This window comes from Centropristis striata, chromosome 10 (assembly GCF_030273125.1).
Source record: "Centropristis striata isolate RG_2023a ecotype Rhode Island chromosome 10, C.striata_1.0, whole genome shotgun sequence".
NCBI classification, from domain to species: Eukaryota; Metazoa; Chordata; class Actinopteri; order Perciformes; family Serranidae; genus Centropristis; species Centropristis striata.
The window spans coordinates 8,794,099-8,812,987 of record NC_081526.1 but is presented as its reverse complement, the minus strand read 5'-3'; the positions used below and the strand labels follow the sequence as shown (position 1 = coordinate 8,812,987).

Here is an 18,889-nt window from a genome sequence, read left to right as displayed (position 1 = left end):
AACATCATATATATTTAAATTATTTTATTTTTGAATATAAACTCAGCAGTAACAAATATCCACATGTATCTACATCACAACATAATGCATTTTAACATTTATTTCATATATATTGTAGGAAATAATTTCAAATTTATGGATATGTCATGTATCAAATTAAAATAGGTTGTCTAATAGAAGGAAAACACTTCAATTCAATCATAAAAAATAATGCTTGAACATAAAAAAAACTTGTTTTGCTGCTTCCAAATCAGTTGACATGTTTAGGAGAAAGAGAAAGAAAGAAAAATGCTTTCAGCTGAGTATGTGCCTGAACTCTTCTGCACTGTGTTTTCCCTTTGGATTGCCAGCCCCCAACTATTCATATACTTAAATTTATAAAGCTATTTAAGGGAATTTTCCGAAAGAAATAGTAGAAATAACTGCACAGTCTCTTAACTAAACAGAAACATTCCAAACAATAGAAGTGGATTCAATTGAAGTAACTCATTTTATTACAGAAGTATTGGCTCCTTGTCTCTCTCTCACACATACACACATGCACACACACACACTCATACATTTCTAAACTAAGATCTCAGGGCAGCACGAGCTTTGTCCAGGATGTCCTTTCTCATTCTTGGGTAATTTGGATGAGCAGCCAGAACCTGTGGACAGAAGCAAACATGATTCACAGGATGAAAACAAATCCTATTTTTTTTATTTATTTCTCAATCTGTAAACATCTGCAGGTGTCTCACCTTATGACACACGTCTATGGCATCAACATGCCTCTTTGCTTTTAGATAGTTGAAAGCGAGCTTGTATCCTGAAACACAAAACAGACGAAACATCTTCATTCTTTTAATCCCTTTTGTCGTTATAAATAGAAATGGACATGTGATTTTGGTTGACATACCAATAGTTGGGTTAGTCCGATTTCCATATTTCCAAGCCAGTTCATAGTTGAGTGCTGCATCACGGAACGCCTGCTCTTTTTCCATTATGTAGCCCAGATATTCATAAGCTTTACTGCACGACTGTGGAAAAAAAGTGCAATTATTATCACAAAGAAATGTACATGAGAAGCTTCTACATTATAACGTCATGCGAATCTCAAAAGTAAGGGTGAAAGGCTTTGTGTGAATTCAACAGCTATGTAAACCACATAAAACTATTCAAGCAGTGACAAGGTTTTCGGGCTGACCTTGTTATGATTGTGGCATCTCTTTAAGAGGTCCCCAGCCATGTCATACTTCCCCGAATGGATGTAGATGTCTGCCAAGAGCAGCCAGCTCTTCTCAAACTCATCGGCGTCAACAATGCTCCAGTTCATCTTAGCTATGCGTTTGAGCTGGTTCCTGGCTCTTGGAGTCTGTTTGAGCATCATGTACGCTGTCGCCATGGCCAACAGTGCTGGCACGTGGTCTTTCTGAAGTCCAAAGCAAAGAATCCTGGTTAGACAGGATGCCTCTGACAACACCTCCTCCACCTATCACACTTCTATTTGTTTATAATGCAACACAATGCCTTCACTTCAGTACATTAACTTTAATGTGATTTTAACAAATAAAATCCACAAAACAATGGCTTATACTGTACATACTTGATTGCAACTAGGCCTGATACAGCGTGTAGTGGCAATTTTGTCCGAAAAAAGAACAAAATAAACTTAAAACAAACTTAATTAAAATGCCACTGATGCATCATGGGAGTGTGAGTTCCACAAGGTTTATTTTATCCATATCGAGCAAACAAACAAAGAGAACAAAGAAACATGGCTCCTGCTGCCTCTCTTCGCGCTGGTAAAAAACCATCGACCCACCCAGGTGCATGACGGCCCTCTGCCTACCCTCCTACCTATATAACATCAGGGGCCCATGGTGCCAACCCAAATTCCATAAAACACAAAAATAATATGTAAACTAAATATGCTAAACAATAATGATTAAACTAAACAATTAACTGGCAAAACAAAATATTATCAAAATAATCAAATGTCTAGAACAGGGGCAACCTTTATTAACAAAAGAGCAATTGTTGGCCAAATAAGAGAAAAAACGTCGGAATTGAGCCGCAAACCTTATTATGAATGAAAATAAAATAGCCTACTAAGTCTAAATTAGTCTACAAACATGAGTTATTGGTCAAAAGGAGCATTTATTAATATGATTTTGAGGTTTGGAATCGAAAGTTGAAGTTGGCAAAATGTATAGGTTAAGGCTTTTTAAGATTTTCGTAAGCTATGATGCACATTTTAGTTGACTAGTATGTTTAAAAATAATGCTTTTTTGCCGTATATAAGCTTCACATTTTTACAATTGAACAATACTAACTGCTTTGGGCCTACACCAATGGTAAATTAAAATGTAAAAATATATATAAAAATATTTCACAGTAACAGGGAGCCACAGCAGATGGCCTGCAGAGCCCCATGTGGCTCTGGAGCCGCAGGTTGCCTACCCCTGGTCTAGAATAATCAAACGATACTCATTGTTATTAATAAACTAAACAGACAACTAAATACTAACAAGAACTAAATAACTCCAACACAGCGTAATGTGCAGTTTACAATCCAACGCAATGACTGACATTCAGAGGGAGTCTGGATTATTGCACAGCTCCTGGTGTGGGTATATTCTCACAGGAGAGAGTGATGTAACAAATGCACACCATGTGGAGTTTACTTACTTCATTGTTTGCAATCTCAGTGAAAACACCCAGGGCTTTCTCTACATTGGCCTTCTGTTTAGTAGCCAGAAAGCAGTAGTTCTCCAAGATGCGGAGCTGGATGTGTCCTCCTGGTGTCTGAGGCCTTAACTCCTTCAGCAGCTTCTCGGCTGTCCTAACAGTAACCAGCTCTGACTCCTGTTTCTCTGTGGAGTTCCTGATGAGAGACAAAAGTAAGCACCGCATGTACGTCTGTGGGTTTCAAACTAAATTTTCTATACTGTATTAAGACCAGTATGCTCCTACTGCCACTCACCCCATTTCACCATCTAAATTTTCAAAAACTTCTCCTCCCATGGTGTCATTGTCTGGGTTTAGATAGATTTCAATCATGTTGTACACAGCATTTTGTCCCCAGTCGTTGTCTTTGCGTGCTTTGTTGAAGTGCCACAGAGCGTCATTAGGTTCTCCTGTGTGCCTGAACAGAAAGCACAAGTTTAGTCAGCAGATACAACAGATGTCGCCACATTCAGAGGAAATGCCTTGGCAAACTTACCAAAGATAAAGTCCTTTGCAATAGTTGAACCCAGGGTCAAACTTAGTCCTGGAAGAATGTTTTTCCGCCATATCAAGAAATCTGGGGACTTCTTCCAACTTCCCAGCCCTCCTCAGCAAGTCAATGAGACGGGACAGAGTTGGGTAATTGTCTGAAAGCAACAAGTTATTATGTTTACCATTAAGAGAAAGTCAAATGATGACTTCACATTTACATTTGCTGATTTTTTTTTTTCACCTGGTTTGCGCTCCAGGAGTTGTTGAAAGTGGAAGACGGCCTGTTCATAGTCCTGCTTCCTAAACATAATGTCAGCCATCATCTAGAGACAAACACATGGAACAAATAAGTGAATTAGTCCAAGAAAAAAAAAAAAAAAAAAAGGTTAAAGTCAAAACTGTGGTGTAAGACAGAAAGGACAAACCAGAGTTGCATCTTCATTAAACTGGTCATTCTTCAAAATGATGCTGCACTGCTCCTGGCACGCATCAACCTCATCCAGAGTAAGGTAGAGCCGAGCCAACTCCAGCATCACCTGGGAACAGAGCGTGCCTTCATTTGAATTCATGCAACAACAGTCTTGGTAGAATAATGTTGATGAATCAGATATTTCCATTACATCAAACTATCAACAACTAAGATCAGAAAATTGCACAAACACAAGCACCAGACTCTAAAAGATGCCAGTGCTTGTTTACCACAGCTGCAGTGAGTACACAGGACGTTTTTGATTCGGCTGCACTGACCTTGCGATCAGTCTCACAATACACAAGAGCTTCTTTGTAGAATTTGACTGCTCTCTCATAGCCCCTCTGAGTTGTGTAGTGTTTAGCGATCTCAGCGCAGATCTCGGCAGCAAGCTGCTTCTGCATGGGGACGGCGTCAGGCTGCTCCAACTGCACCCGCTTCAGCACCTTGGCCTGCACATCCCGGGCCTAAACACAGCAACACAACCTCATTTTTAAAACAATAAAAATATTAAATATTCTCCTAAAGTTACTCTGTTTCTGTCTTTTTAGGCAGACAGGTAAGTGTTTTTTTTATATAAACCAACAAAACTATTCAACAACCACTCACTCTTTGTAGAGAAAGTAGCGCTTCCTCATTTTTGTCAATCTTATTTTTGATCTTTGCCAGCAAGACCAGATAACGACAGTCATCGGAGAGCGCCTGCAGCTCATTCACTGGATAGAGGAAGAAAATATGTGAAGTTGGGGACACAACAAAATGATAAAAAAAATGAAAAACAACCAGTAGAATATGATTGAGCGATGTTATGATTTGCTTTTCAAATTCGAAGCAGTTTGGCATAAACCATATTTCATAATATTTTGTTTGCATCTTAAGGTTTTATACATTAACACATTTTTTAATTCCAAATGCTAGACATCTCTCAATCAAAACAGTAACAAAATATGGACTTTGTTGTATCTTGAAGGAGTGTGGGATCATGGGAGTTTTCATTTATAAACACCATTGCCAAAAATTGGAAATCTATCGATGTGACTCAGCCAACAATAACGTTCAAGGACGACTTAATGTATAAAAGTTTTCTTCATGTTACATTTATTAACATTATGCAATTCCATTTAACCCATTTAGGCCTGAAACGCCTGTAAAAAATGCCTGTAAAACCTATGTGCGACTTTAAAATAACCCCTAAAACCTGAAGTTTTTCTGGAAATTCAACAGAAGTGTCAACGCCTACTAAATAATAGATTGCCTCTGTAGCAGATATAAATTAAATTAAAATTTCAAAGTTGTGGAAAAGTCCCATGTTGCATTGCGACACTCCCACATGTATTCTCATTTTGTGTCTTTTTTAGTAATTTTGTGTCTTTTTGTGTCTTTTTTTAGTAATTTTGTGTCTTATTTTTGGTGGTGATTTCAAAGTTCTGGAAAAGTCCCATGTTGCATTGCGACACTGCCACATGTATTCTGATGCATTTCATTGGCCAAGAGACCGAAAATAGGTGGAAAAAAACAACAAATACTACAAAACGACGTATCCGCTTTCCCGGCTTTGATGTTAGAATAACGCAACAGCGCCCCCGGTTTTAATGGTAGAAATGTGGTAATGCTTTCCGGGCTTAAATGGGTTAATGAAATAGCTGCGAGTAATGTTAACAAACATATAGTTAACTAGCCAGTTTACCATTAGCTGAGTCAGCAACCCGTACAGCTACTGTAGCTAATGTAATGTTGCAAGCTGGATCGATACTAAAAATGTATCAATAAATTAGGTTTCTACTGGATTATTGTGTTGCAAAATGTCAGAATTAAATGAAAAATTATGCTGCGTATCAATTAAAATACTTTGGTGCTGTTCCTGAGTACAATTCTGTGATATTGTATGATTTATACTCTGAAGTATTATCTGGTGTTCCCAGTGTTTTGCTGGAGGCTAGAGCAACTAGAGGCAAAGAGGTTATCACGGCAATAGCAGGCGACCAAATAAAACACATCAAATACCTTAAATATAAAAGAGGTTTCTCTGGGTTTAAACATTGTTGCAAACATTTGGAATAACGATATAAATAGCTTTGGGATAATTGTTTGTAGTAATATTAAATTTTAAAGCATTTTCTGTAAGTGCACAAACTGTCATGACTTAATTCTCTAGAAGTGTTTTTGATGTCAGGAGGAAATACCTGTGACGTCTTCAGTACCTTGCTCATGCAGCAGAGCTTCCTGCAGGACTTTCTCACAGCGCTCATATTGCTTCATCTTCATCAGCAGCTCAGCGAGGTCGTAGCGCAGGAAGTTCTGTTGCTCTGTCTTCAAGGCTGCTTCATAGTAATTCATTGCCTGTGTAACAGCAGCCCTGCGTCAACACTGTGTCTTGTCTGTGGGTGAATCATTTTTATTTCTTAAGTGTACACCACAAACCTTGACGTAGTTATGAGTCTTAACCAGTGCTTTTCCGATTTTGCTGGCTAAAGCACCGTCTTTGGGGTTTTTCTTCAGAGCGTGTTCATAAACTTCGATGGCTTTCTCAGGCTGAGGATAAACAAATCAGACGGCAAGTGGTGTCACAATGTGGTGAAGATGTTGTAAATATTATTCAGGAAGTCTAATACATTTCATCATTTACAAATTGTTGTGAAAATGTGGTAAACACAGGCTGAGTAGGAAAAAGAGCTGTTGGGAATGGAACGTAACAATTTCAGCTGGTCGAGTTGGAGATCTACTTAAGGCTGCTATCTTACCTATCATAACAACAAAAGTATGTGTCAACATGCCAGACATCAGGAGGCTCGCCATGTCTCCCATAAAATCATGCAGGCGACAATAACTTTGGCTCCTCTTTAACTTCTTGATTAATCTAAAACCATCTCCTCTCACTTAGATACAGGCACAATGTGTTCCTTTTGATCATAAAGCATTATTTAACAGCTTTATGATGAGAATTATGTTGTATGAACTAAATATCAATGGTAACACTTTACAATAACCATCTAAGTAATGTTTATAGATGGTTTATAAACCAATTATTAACCATTTACAAAGTACTATACATATTTAATCTATAAATGTTTTCATCTACTTTCTATATGTATATTAAACATTTCAAAATCATTAACATACCTAATATGGTGTTAAAACTGTTATATTGAGTGCAACTAAAACTATTAATAAACTATTTATTAGAATTTAGTTGTTTACTAATGGTAAAGTAACTATAAACTAACATTAATATACCATCTATTTGTCATTTATAAATTATTTAGTTAGTTAAACATTAATAAATTATGTATTTACCATTCTAAATGGTCTATATACAGTTTATAAATGATAATTAAACATTAATAAACTATCTGTTTACCATTTATAAATGATGGTTATTGTAAAGTGTTACCATATCAATTTCCTATATTAATCAGAAAACCACCTAAGTTATTCTTCCCTATTTACTAACATTCTGGGTTGTTCATATGAAAAAACTGATTTCTTAACTTTTTTTTCAAGCATTTTCTAATATAAACGCATATTTTGCTTTAACCTGCTTAACCCCTTAAACAAATTATTGAAATAAATGCTTTATAATAGGGTAAGTAGATTTGCTTATCAAGTGAGGATGCTGCCAACCTGTCATTCACTCATTCAGTCTCTGAGATGCTCACAATGTGTGATTATAGGAAATGGGGACACCCTGTGTCCAAACAATGTTTAGCAAATTATAGATAGGTCACTCCACCAGAAATATGAGAAATTCCCGTCCTGTTGTGACTCTTTCAGAACAATTTGCATTAGTATTGTGGAGCATAAATGTTCTATATTTACCAGAAAAGCCCCCCCAAAACTATTATTTTTCCTCATACTGCTCTCAACTGCTGGGTGAGGATTGGAAGAAGACATTCTCTGTTTCATTTACACAGTAATCATTTTCAAGTTCAAGTTGATTGGTGATGAACTTCATTACAGCTCCAACACAGCAGAGAGGAAAAGATAAAAAAACACAGCTAGGCTCATTCACTGTACTTGAATGGCAAGAACAGAATTGTAGAAGTATAATAAATCTGTAGTGATATAGTACACATTTTTATAATCTCTCCATAAAATACATCTTTTTATTATGCCTTTCCCTTTTGTTAAAAAGACAGGACCAAAATAAAACCCAAATAACACAATACAATGCTTTTTCGGAGCATGGAGCACCTTAAAAAGCATTCTTATTTAGCCAGCAAACTACAAAGTAGTTGTAATAACATTTCTAATAACTCCCACCCCTTACTTACTTCTTGAATGTTCATGTAGGCATCACCTAGTAAGAGGTATGTATGAGGACTGGGAAGCTTCTCCACCATTTCTCTGAAGAAAACACAGATATATGACATCACATATGGTGTACTTCATCAAATACACATGCAGTGTGTGTGGTGTGTGTGTGTGTGTGTGTGTGTGTGTGTGTGTGTGTGTGTGTGTGTGTGTGTGCTGGTCCGAGGTTCTGTCATGCTTTACCACATCTCGGCTGCTGATACAGGCAGCATCAGAGAGCAGCAAAAGACTGGAGGCAACTGTACACATTTAATCTTTTACTGGATGAATGGCTTCACTTAAAATGTTATTTGATTTACTTGGTGCTTGTGGTTTTCTAAATCCTACTACGGACACAGCTGGATGAAATGTTGGTGCATTATGGCTGAATATCTCAGAGTCATGTATTTGATTAAGTTTCAGCCATTACTGTTCAGGCAAACATTTAAACAATGCATTAGGTTTCAGATGAAGTGCAGTCGCTCATATGTTCACTTACTATCTTACATCAACATTTCACTTTGCTTTCTTGGTTCATTTGAAGCCAAATTTACCGCTCACCTGTAACAGCTTGCATACAGACGTTTCTCCTTTCTGTGGTTCAGATATATGTCTGCCATTTTCTCCTTGGCTTGGATGTAGTAGGGCTGCTCAGGGGTAATATTTCTGAGCATACTCAGTGCCAGCTCAGTGTCACCACGCAGCAGGGCCAAGTCCGCATTGGCAATAGTGACACGTAGCTCCTCCGGGGTCCCCGAGAACTCATTGATAGCATCCTGCATCACCTTTGCTGCTTCATGCTGAAATATTAAACCCATTCATGAATGCATATTGTATTTTTTCCATTAGGCTAGGCATATTTGGGAACCCAAACACTACTGGGATTGAAACTTAAAGGTGCTCACCATCGAGTATACTACTTCACATCAATCATAAAGAACAATATTGAGAGGGCTTTAAATCACTGGTTCCCCACCCTGAACCACACTAAAGATTCACAGGGGGTCACAAGATCTTCTTAATTTTAAGAGGTATACAGGTTTTCAGGGAGAAGAAAATATTTAATTTGTCTAAAATAGGGATGGGAAACCTAAATGCTGGAGGGGGCCACAGTGTTTCATGGACACTACCACAGGGCCACATATAGGACCGTGCACTTAACCAAATATGATGAAACTGCAATTTTAAATATGTTTACAGTGCAGTAACTTAACATATTTCATGCTCAAATGCTCGTAGAACAGTATAAATAGGAATACAAAAGGTTTGAAGCAAATAAAAAATAACCACTTACTGTGATTTCTTTTTTTTCAGTGCAGACCAACATTAATTGCAAGAAGTAACTTTGTGCATTTTTACACTGCACTTTTAATATTTCATGCTCAAATGCATATAGTTGTATTGAGGGCCACTTCAAGTGAGGGTGCGGGCCATATGCGGCCCCCGGGCCTCCAGTTGCCCATCCCTGGTCTAAAAGAACCAAATTAAGTACTCATGGAAAAGACAATACAGTCAGAGAGTTCTGTTAAAAAATTCTCATTTCTGATGCAATTTAAATGAGAATTATTTGCTCATAATGAACTGAAAATTGTTTTTTTACACAAACCTCCAGCAGTTATTGCGTTCGTTCTTTGGGTTAAACGTACAGATTACCAGTTATTCTGTACTTTTATTGTTATGCACTGACTATTGTATGATATATCCATAAGTTATGCCACTTAGTCAAGAGTTATCACATCATGCTATGATAGAAAAGAGATCCCTTTAGGAAAAGGTTTAGAACCACCACTTTCAATAAAACAGGATTGTTTCAAGCACAAGTCTTGTTACATCAAAACTCAAAATCTTACCTGTTCTCCGTTGAGCCACAGGGCCTCCGCCAACTCCAAGAAGACAGAGAGACAGTCAGCAGGACTCAGCTCAATCTTTTTGTTCTTAGACTTGGATGAGGATCCAGCTCTGCGGACACCTGGGAGACTCATGGCCATCTGCAGTGTCTGAATAGCCTCCTTTAGCTCACCCATCTTCTTCTTCGCCTGAGCATTGATCAGGTGGTACAACGGATGGTCTCGGATCTGAAATGGACGACAAGTCACGACCGAGTTGGATAAGAATGACCAGACCACAGAAGTAATTGTGATTCCCAGCCCAGATAAACAGTCACTGATAACTCCGACAATGTCGACATGTATACAACAGGGTTCGTACACTTTAGCAGTGGTCAAATTCAAGCATTTTTCAAGGACTTTCAAGGTAAATTTTCAAGCTTTTCCAGTATCTTACACCTGTTGTAAATTGCATGTTTTAGATGAGTACTTACATACTAAAAGGGGGAGATTTCACTTAACCATACCAACAGCGATGGTATTACACTTTTAGGAGGAACGGTCTTCATTTCAGATAGGCTACTCATTATGTTTTACATTGAACATGTGATTATCTATAGTCTATAGATGGATATAGTCAGATTGCAAGAGAAATACAGTAAGAATTTCAAGCATTTACAAGCACTTTATCCAAAATCCAAGCACTTTTTAAACCTTGAAAATACAACATTTAAATGTAAGCATTTTCAATGATTTCAGGCACCCGTACGAACCCTGATACAAATATCCACAATTATTACCTATGTGGCAATATTCCTAATTTAATACGGGTTATGTAAAATATTCTGAATCAGTCCATTTCCTGATTAAGATGTGGGCTTTGCCTCTATTATTCCGGTTTTAAAAACACTCTTTGGACAAGCACAGTGTACACAGCACATCTTTGCATTTTTACAGTCAGCTTTGCATGTTGCTATGGTTGTTATATGCAAACCAAGTAAACAACAACAGTTTTCAATTTCTAGTCAGTTGATGTATGTTAACAGAAAGTTGAATATTTATTTTCATTAACCATTTTAATCGCTTGGGAGGAATCTTGTCTTTATTAAGATTAAAGGCAAAACTCTGACTGTTTTGTGCATGCGAACATAGTCAGTTAATCTGTATTAACCCGATTTATGCTCTAACCAGAATAGCTTTTGATCTGCCTTCGTAATCCAAACGTTTTTTTAACTGTTCATTAAGACACACTGATATCCTGTCACTGCTGACAACATCCTGAAAGTCTCCTCTGTGGACACAAAATAGAATTACCAGATTCAGAAAAGGATGTAGGTGTAAGAATGAAGGCAGTTGCATCTGGAAATTATGTTTTGAATTGAATTACTTCCAGAAAAGGATGAAAGGGTGAATTAGAAGCTGACTGTTCCTGGGTGTAACATAAAAGTTGCAGAGCTGCAATGTATATGCACATATCTGTGGGTCAAGTAAGAGCCTGAACAGATTCTGTCTTATAAACATTTAGCAGCCAATAATACTGTCTGTGTTGATATTGATCTTACCTCAAAGTTATGGCTGAGGCAGAGCTCAAGAGACTGGGAACACAATGTGAAGTTTCCCTGCAGCAGATGGATCTGTGCCATTAGCAGATGAGCATCTGGATAAGAAGGACACTGATCCAGACAATGTTGGAGACTGCTCTGAGCAGCGTCAATGTCGCCTGAATAAACACAGAAGAAATTAAGTTTAAAAAAAATATATATATGGCAGTGGAACTGCCAATGGACTCTTTGTCATTTTTATTAGATGTGTTTCCTGACCACCTGTTTACCACAGAACAATGTTATATATTACAAATTTTGTTGATGATTGCAAGAAAAATGATTACTATAAATTGGATGAAGACTGACCCCCCTATGATCACTTAGTGGTAACAGAAAGTAAAACATGTCTACATGATGGAATATATGACCGCCCAATTACAGCTAAAAGTACCTGTTTTTATGAGAAAGTGGACCCCAGTTACCGACTATATCGCTTAAGACTCTTATACACTATTATTATCTAAAATATCCCTTTTTTTAATACAGAACAAGATAAAATATGTGCAATACCCTTTACAGTGCTATTTGTGTGACAGATGAGACCCAATCTCAAGATGTTTTGATTTGTTTTCCTTTGTGATGTTAATGTGCATAAAGGCAATAAAGTTAAAAAAAAAATAATAGAAAAAAATAGAAAAAAGGAACCAATAAATATTGTAAATGCAGTACTCACCAGACTGATATCTGACTTTGGCTAGCAGGAAGACCCCCTGAGGGAGACCTGGTACAATCTTGACCACAGTGTCCAATAATGTGGCACAGTGCTGGAGCTGAGGAGCAGGAGCCTGGCCCTGGGCTGGAGGCTAGAAAAGAAGAAGAAAGTTTTATTTACCAGAGAGTGTGAGCAATAAAAAACGCAATCGTTAGCGGCAAAACAAATACAAAACTGACTAAGGCTTCTTGCACCTCTCAAATTCAAGACCCAGAATTTAAACAGACACCCCGTCATGGACGAGTCTCCCAGTCGTACCTTAGCAGGACACAGTGCAAGATACTCTTTGACGATCTCCAACAGGAAATCAGGGTTCAGCTTCTCAAAATACTCCACTCCCAGAGGCAGACCCTGCAGTGTGGAGAAGTGTGTGTCCACTGCATCATTCAACAGATTGGTCACCTCTTCCTGGGGCCGGCGCTTTTTCACTGCCAGGACAGCACGGAGGTAGAGTAGCTCCTGAGGGTGACAAAAAAAAAAAGGACATTCACTTGTAGAAAGATAAAGGCAGCATAGGAAACTTGGATCAAATACACAAGCGCAATAACGGAAAGAATCCTGGGAAGAACAGCTGCTTATTCTGCCAGGTGCTCTTTCTTAGTGCTTTAAAACCGCTTTTAAAGCGCAATAAACTATTGTAGACCAATATAAGCCTCTTCATCTCGGATACTCTTACTAGAATGAAAGATGGATGTCTGGATATAAAAAGGACATTACCCCTGATTTTCCAATAGATTGTTGAATCTCTGTGAGAAATTCCAACTGTTGTTCTGCATCTTCCAGCTGGCCCTCTATCAGCTGGCAACGGATTATACCTGTGTAAAAAAAACAAAAAACAAAAGCATAAGATTTTTAGAAGAAGACAAAAAGTAAGTATGGACCTTATAGTCAGGCGGCTTAGGACCAGATTTATGAATAAAGGGGACACGCCGGACAAAAGCACCAAATTTGTTCCACATGCTCTCTATCACTATAGGTTTAAATTTTTGGTAGGAGCCACTTCATCAAGATTGTGGATCGGAGATGGCAGCCATATAAAGTCTATGAGAACCAATATATCTTCCAATTTACTTAAAAGGTCAATCTTGGTGTCAAAATATGCATTTTCTGGGTCAAGGAATCATTTAAAGCTGTTGAGAATATCACTAGAGATCTGACATGAGATTTAAGCGTTCCCTTGATTTTTTTTTGAGCAGTGTACATTGCAGCTAATCCGCACTCTTCCGTGAACATAGATTCATTTTCAGTTCAGGATTCCTTGCTGCAGCACTTGAAGACCTACCAGTCTGGGTGAAAATGAACATATCTATTTGATCAATTAACTATCTAGCGATATTCTCAATAGTTTTAAATGATTCCTTGACACAGAAAATGCATATTTTGACACCAAGATTGACCTTCTAATTGGCTTGGAAGATATAGAGTTTCTCATAGACTTTATATGGCTGCCATCTCCGATCCACAATCTTGATGAAGCGGCTCCTACCAAAAATTTAAACCTATAGTGATAGAGAGCATGTGGAAAAAATTTGGTGCTTTTGTCCGACGTGTCCCCTTTATTTGGCTAAGCCGCCTGACTATTAAGAGTCATCATGCAGATAACCGATGAATGTAACACGTTACCAGTCAGAGCAGAAACACTTGTCTCATCCAAAGTCATGGCTGTCTTGTACCACTTCAACGAGTCCTTAATTCTGTCCTGAAGCACAAACTGGTAGCCCAACTCTGTTGCTATATCCGAGTCCCCTGATGCCACGGAGAAGGCTTTTTCCACCATCCTACACGTCTGCTCAATCAGCTTCTCATTTCGTCCACACTATGACAACAAGAAGCAATACTGACGAGTCAAACAAGAGAACTAAACCTGTAGCATTAAGAATTTAGAAAATACACTTTAAACTTGTCTTACAACACGTGTGAAGGCGAGAGACATCCTGTAGAAAAGCTCTGGGTTGTGTGGTTCCAGAATCTCCAAGCTGCTGATGAGGTTTGAAAGCTGCTTAACCGCCTGCCATGGGGGAAATGAAAAACCCCATCAGAAATAGTACTGTAGTGACCTGATTGCTACTCAAAAAAGATGCCACTAGTATGATGAGATCCCGTTTATAGTGTTTTTTTTACGCGCACAAATGAAATGTCCAGTTTCCGTATATCATTTAACTTTATTGTAACATTTCCAAACTAAGGTATACTTCTTTCTTAAACAAATAGTTTAGTTAGTTAGTTTCCAATGTATACTTCACATTTCTGCGGTCAAAAAACTGTGTGCCTTTCTCCACCCGGTGGTGGGAGGCACAAACTAACAAACAAATAAACAATCAAAGCAAAATGGCTCTTACAAGTAGTACTAACAATGTTACTGTATTTACTGTTGATTTTCCCATAAAATTCAAAGTATGAACATGTGAAAATGGAAACTTTACCTCAGTAACATCTCCATCTCTACATAAAGAATGTAGAGCTAGCATCCGTAGTGCCTCCAGGTTATTTTTATCCTTCTGTAAAAGCCTGAAATGTAATACACAAGGTGCTGTGAATGGAGTCATTGTCCTACCCTTAATATGCTTGAATTTCTTTGATTGGTAGTAATAAAATATATGATACTGCTGCAGTACCCAGTTGAGTTCGAGGCAAATAAAATTAAAACTGCTGTCAAAGGGTGTTAAGTATACTATATACTGCTTGCAGTGCTCACACTCCACAACATCTCAGTGAGGGCACCACAGCAGCTCAAAGCTTCCTGCAACCTGAGTAATCACTCTTCTTCCTGTTCAACAAACCTGGAGCCGCGAGACCTTGGAATTGTGTTTGACTTCTGCACAAAGGCCTTTTTATACTGTCTGACACTGGCTAAGTTCCAAAGGGCCAACCATAAACAATGGCTTAATCAGTATGCACTGGTTTGAGGCATCACACTAGTTTTTATTTGAAAGCTTCTTGCATCACTGCTGGTGATCCTGAGTATTTTTCTGTTTTATGATCTCACCAGACACACTGGAACCCTTAGAGAGGCTTTTATTAGGAAATAACTGACTTGTGTATTATTTGGGCATATCATGACGTCATTAATTACCTGTGTGCTGCATCTATGGTTTGCTCCCAGTCTTGCAAGCTGAGCAACAGTTTCATCTTCTTGGTGAGGGCAGGCAGGAACCCAGGGAAACTAACAATAACCTGGTTAACCATCTCCAAGGCTCCGGAGTAGTTCTGACGATATTCATAGTATTGTGCCTACAACAGAAGAAACGTCACTTAAGGTGTATCATACCTCCTGGCAAGTACACAATTTGACTATTACTTCAGCAATTAACCCTTTGATGGACAACATATAAACACCTTCTAATGCACAAGTTTACACACATGGGTCAAAAATGAACCGCATTTATTTCCCATGTTATTTCATGCTGGCTGTGTGTTTGAATATCTTTTTTTTTTTTATTACAACAGATCATGATATCCATTTTTCTTAACATACTTTATGAAGAAAAATATTTTTTGTATTATTATCAAGTTTACACACATGGGTCAAAAATGACCTTGTTCATTAGAAACGTAGTGATACAAAAAAGGGTTTTTATTCAAAAAGTAAGAAATGACAACAAAAAATTAGGATGTATGATGATCAAAAACAAGTTAATTGAGGAAAACCTGGAATACTGAATGATGAAATTAGTTTATTGCAAATATATAGAATATAAAAACTTAGTCGGGTCACTTTAGACCCATGATGTGCATCAAAGGGTTAATATGAATATAACTTTTCTATGTCTAAATGTTATGAACCTATCAAAAAATGCCAACTGAAGCATTATTTTCAAGGATAAAATAATCAAAAATAAATAATCCAAACAATGTACTGTCTAAGAAATTGAAGGATATTAAATGTATTGACTGGAAAAGCTGAACTAAACAGTAAAAATACATCACAGTGTTGGAAAGAGGCACATGAAATAAAACACAGCGTCAATCAGAAACACAATACGTACTATAAGGCAAAGGAAATATGAGAAATGGTAGCATGATAACATAATCAGCTGTGACTAGGGGAAGAAAATGGATTTGTAATTTTAATCTCACCTTTCCCATCAGGGCAAAAACATCAGCCTTTTCTTTGAGTCCTTCATCAAAGTACTTTCCAGCCTTTCTGGCGTAGGCGTCCTTACCAGATGTCACATCTATCCAGGCTTTTAGGATTATCCCCTGAAGAAAACATATCGGTACAAATATTTTAGGCCTTTGCAGAAGAGGCTACTAATGCCTGTCTCAGACATAACAAAAAGGGAAATCTCACCTCACTAGAGCCATTGGAGAGTTTGATCATTCTCTCTGTGTACTCCCTTGCCTTATCATTTCGCCCCAATAGCCAGAGAAACATCCCAGCATAGTACAGACTCTTCGGAGATGCACTTTTACGATCCTCTTTGACCTTGGCATCAAGTTCTTGAATAATTTCTCTGTCTGGGAATACAAAGGCGGCTATCAGAATATTACGTGTCTAGTGACACATGTGTGACAAAAATAAAAAGGACATACTGGATTACCTGGGTTTGCCTTTTTCTTCTCAGCATACACAAGGGCCATTAATGTGCAGAGAGACACATCTCGACTATCTCTTATTGTGTCCAACTCTATTGAGGCTTCTTGAACTTGATCTGTAGTAAAAAAAATAATGACACAAGTGCATGTATGACAGGAGCTGGACATAATAGTGGTCTAAACAGAAATGGACGTTATTACACTTTATCTCCCCACTGCATGCTTACCTTGCATAAGAGTACCATATGCATGGAAAAAACTGTAGATGGGATCATTGCTGAATTTTCTCTGAGCAGCTGCTGCAGCGTTTACGGCGTGATTGAAATATTTTTCATAGCAATAGGACCTGATCAAAGCCTGTGGGGGAAAACATAAAGAAAGGAATACGTTTGTTTAGTTCATGAGTGGTTTATATTAGCAGCAAAAACTCACTTGCTGCTGCAACCAATGCTGTTTTAATAACACAACAAAGTGAAATGTAAACTAAAGTTAACAGAGGAACCCTGCGTTCAGCTTCAGGATGTCAGCTAACGTTAAATAACGGCATTGAGATTAACGTTAGCCGATATATTCTTCGCTTCTTAGCTATTATTGCTTTAAACGTTTTGAGAGGTCTGACGATCAGTGCTCTCTTATGTGTGACAAACTGTAACAGGGTTAATGCTACTACTCTTTATAGTTCTGCTGAACTGGCTTGATGGTAGCTCATTTATGGATCTTTAGGGTCGCTATATCATTAAAACATGCTCGCTTACCAATGTTGTCTCTTCATCCTCCATCTTGGTTAAGACACTTTGTGCTTAAACAGTAACTAACGTTAAAAAATTACCCTGTCTGCGTTATACTTCAGCATAAAAACGACATTACTGAGGTTTTTGTTGTGCTTCCGCCATCTTGCACCAACTCCATCAGCGTTGCTCGGTAACTTAGTAACGACTACACATGTTGGCTTTATATTCCCTGAAAGTAGCCTGTCAGGCACCACTTCGTCACTAGCAGCTCGTACATCCCGCCTCCTTTAGCGTGATTGATAAGTCCCAAACCTAACGAATAATCAGTGTTGATTCTATATTCTTAAAAAAATGTACTCTGTTAAGTTTGTTTGGGCGATAATTGGTAAACAGCGTTGGTCGCTCATTTGAGTAATGTGCCTGCAAGACAAAAGTTAGAGAATAATATATATGAATGTTTATGTTTTAGTTGAGCCTCCAGGTGGCGCAGTCATCCTTAATAAAATACTAATACCACTATTACTGCTGGTAGAAGGGCTTCTACGTATACTACAACTACTAATAGTAATAGGCTAATAATTAAGGTGGCAAGGCCAGAAATGTTCGTCGTGTTGGTTTAGCCTAGAGTTACTATGGGTTGATTTCTGAATTTACATGTGATTTTACCACGTGATTTTACAAGATAGCAAATCAAAACAACTTCCACGCCATTTGAAACATCAAGCAGAAAACACCCATTGCGTGTCGAGGTGGGTTTAACCTACTTTGAATATATGGAAATGATTTCAGGGAGCTCAGTGTCTGATGTTACACTCCCTGAGTTTGGATTTATGTGGTCAGTAGGCATGTTGTTGGGCTGGCCTTTCTAGACCTAAACAATCATTTCAAGATAATTTCAACATCTAGTATTTTTTTTTTGTTATTGTGTTATATAAACTATATTATAGTAGGCTCATCTAAACAAGGAAACGAGCATTTGCACAAATCCTCACCTATTAACACATATTTACATAGTTTACCATGTGCAGTGGAAACATATTTCCATCCAGCCAGTGTAATTGGTGGCCCCTATGTTATGCAACACCATGCATTGACTGTTAAATATGAACTCTGGATGTCTACAGTGTTGAGTCCATGACAGGAGCAGCAACTGTCCAGCATGGGTGCAACTGTTCCAAGAGAGACCTTTCCATGCCTTGTCAGATACTATTTAGCACTAACCCTGGCACATAATCATTACTTTCTGCAGCACACATCAATGGAAGAGTAAATCAGGTTGGTATCGAGCCCTGAGCATGTGCAGCAATGGGAATAGTCTGTGCGTACTGTACCACACAATTTAGCTCATAGTTTTGAAACCATATTGTCAGAGGCAATTTTACCAAAAAATATCTATTTAATGTGAACTATTTCATATTAATTAGTTAATGAATTATAATTATATTCTCTGTAATACTCACACCAAGTAGTTACATGGAAGACAATCAAGGTGTTGTACTTAGCAGAGAGCATAAATACTG

General features: G+C 37.9%; 1 protein-coding gene across 2 annotated transcripts; it reads right to left on the bottom strand.

The window, feature by feature from the left end:
- Positions 1-15: 15 nt before the first annotated feature.
- Positions 16-17,543, bottom strand: ttc21b (tetratricopeptide repeat domain 21B). Of its 2 annotated transcripts, none has more exons than XM_059342417.1 (29): positions 17,394-17,543; positions 16,866-16,995; positions 16,644-16,754; positions 16,394-16,560; positions 16,180-16,302; positions 15,176-15,333; positions 14,526-14,610; positions 14,012-14,110; positions 13,726-13,918; positions 12,820-12,917; positions 12,361-12,561; positions 12,064-12,193; positions 11,349-11,506; positions 9,811-10,035; positions 8,522-8,760; positions 7,942-8,014; positions 6,092-6,202; positions 5,854-6,010; positions 4,280-4,386; positions 3,949-4,137; positions 3,627-3,737; positions 3,443-3,524; positions 3,206-3,356; positions 2,966-3,127; positions 2,671-2,866; positions 1,187-1,411; positions 899-1,019; positions 741-808; positions 16-647 (listed from the first exon to the last, which is right to left on the bottom strand). In XM_059342417.1, the coding sequence occupies exons 1-29, from the start codon at positions 17,415-17,417 to the stop codon at positions 570-572; spliced, it is 3,972 nt and encodes a 1,323-aa protein (XP_059198400.1). In that variant the 5' UTR covers positions 17,418-17,543; the 3' UTR covers positions 16-569. The 2 variants fall into 2 exon arrangements, with proteins under 2 accessions (XP_059198400.1, XP_059198401.1); XM_059342418.1 differs by having other exon boundaries at positions 5,872-6,010.
- Between the last annotated feature and the right edge of the window lie 1,346 nt (positions 17,544-18,889).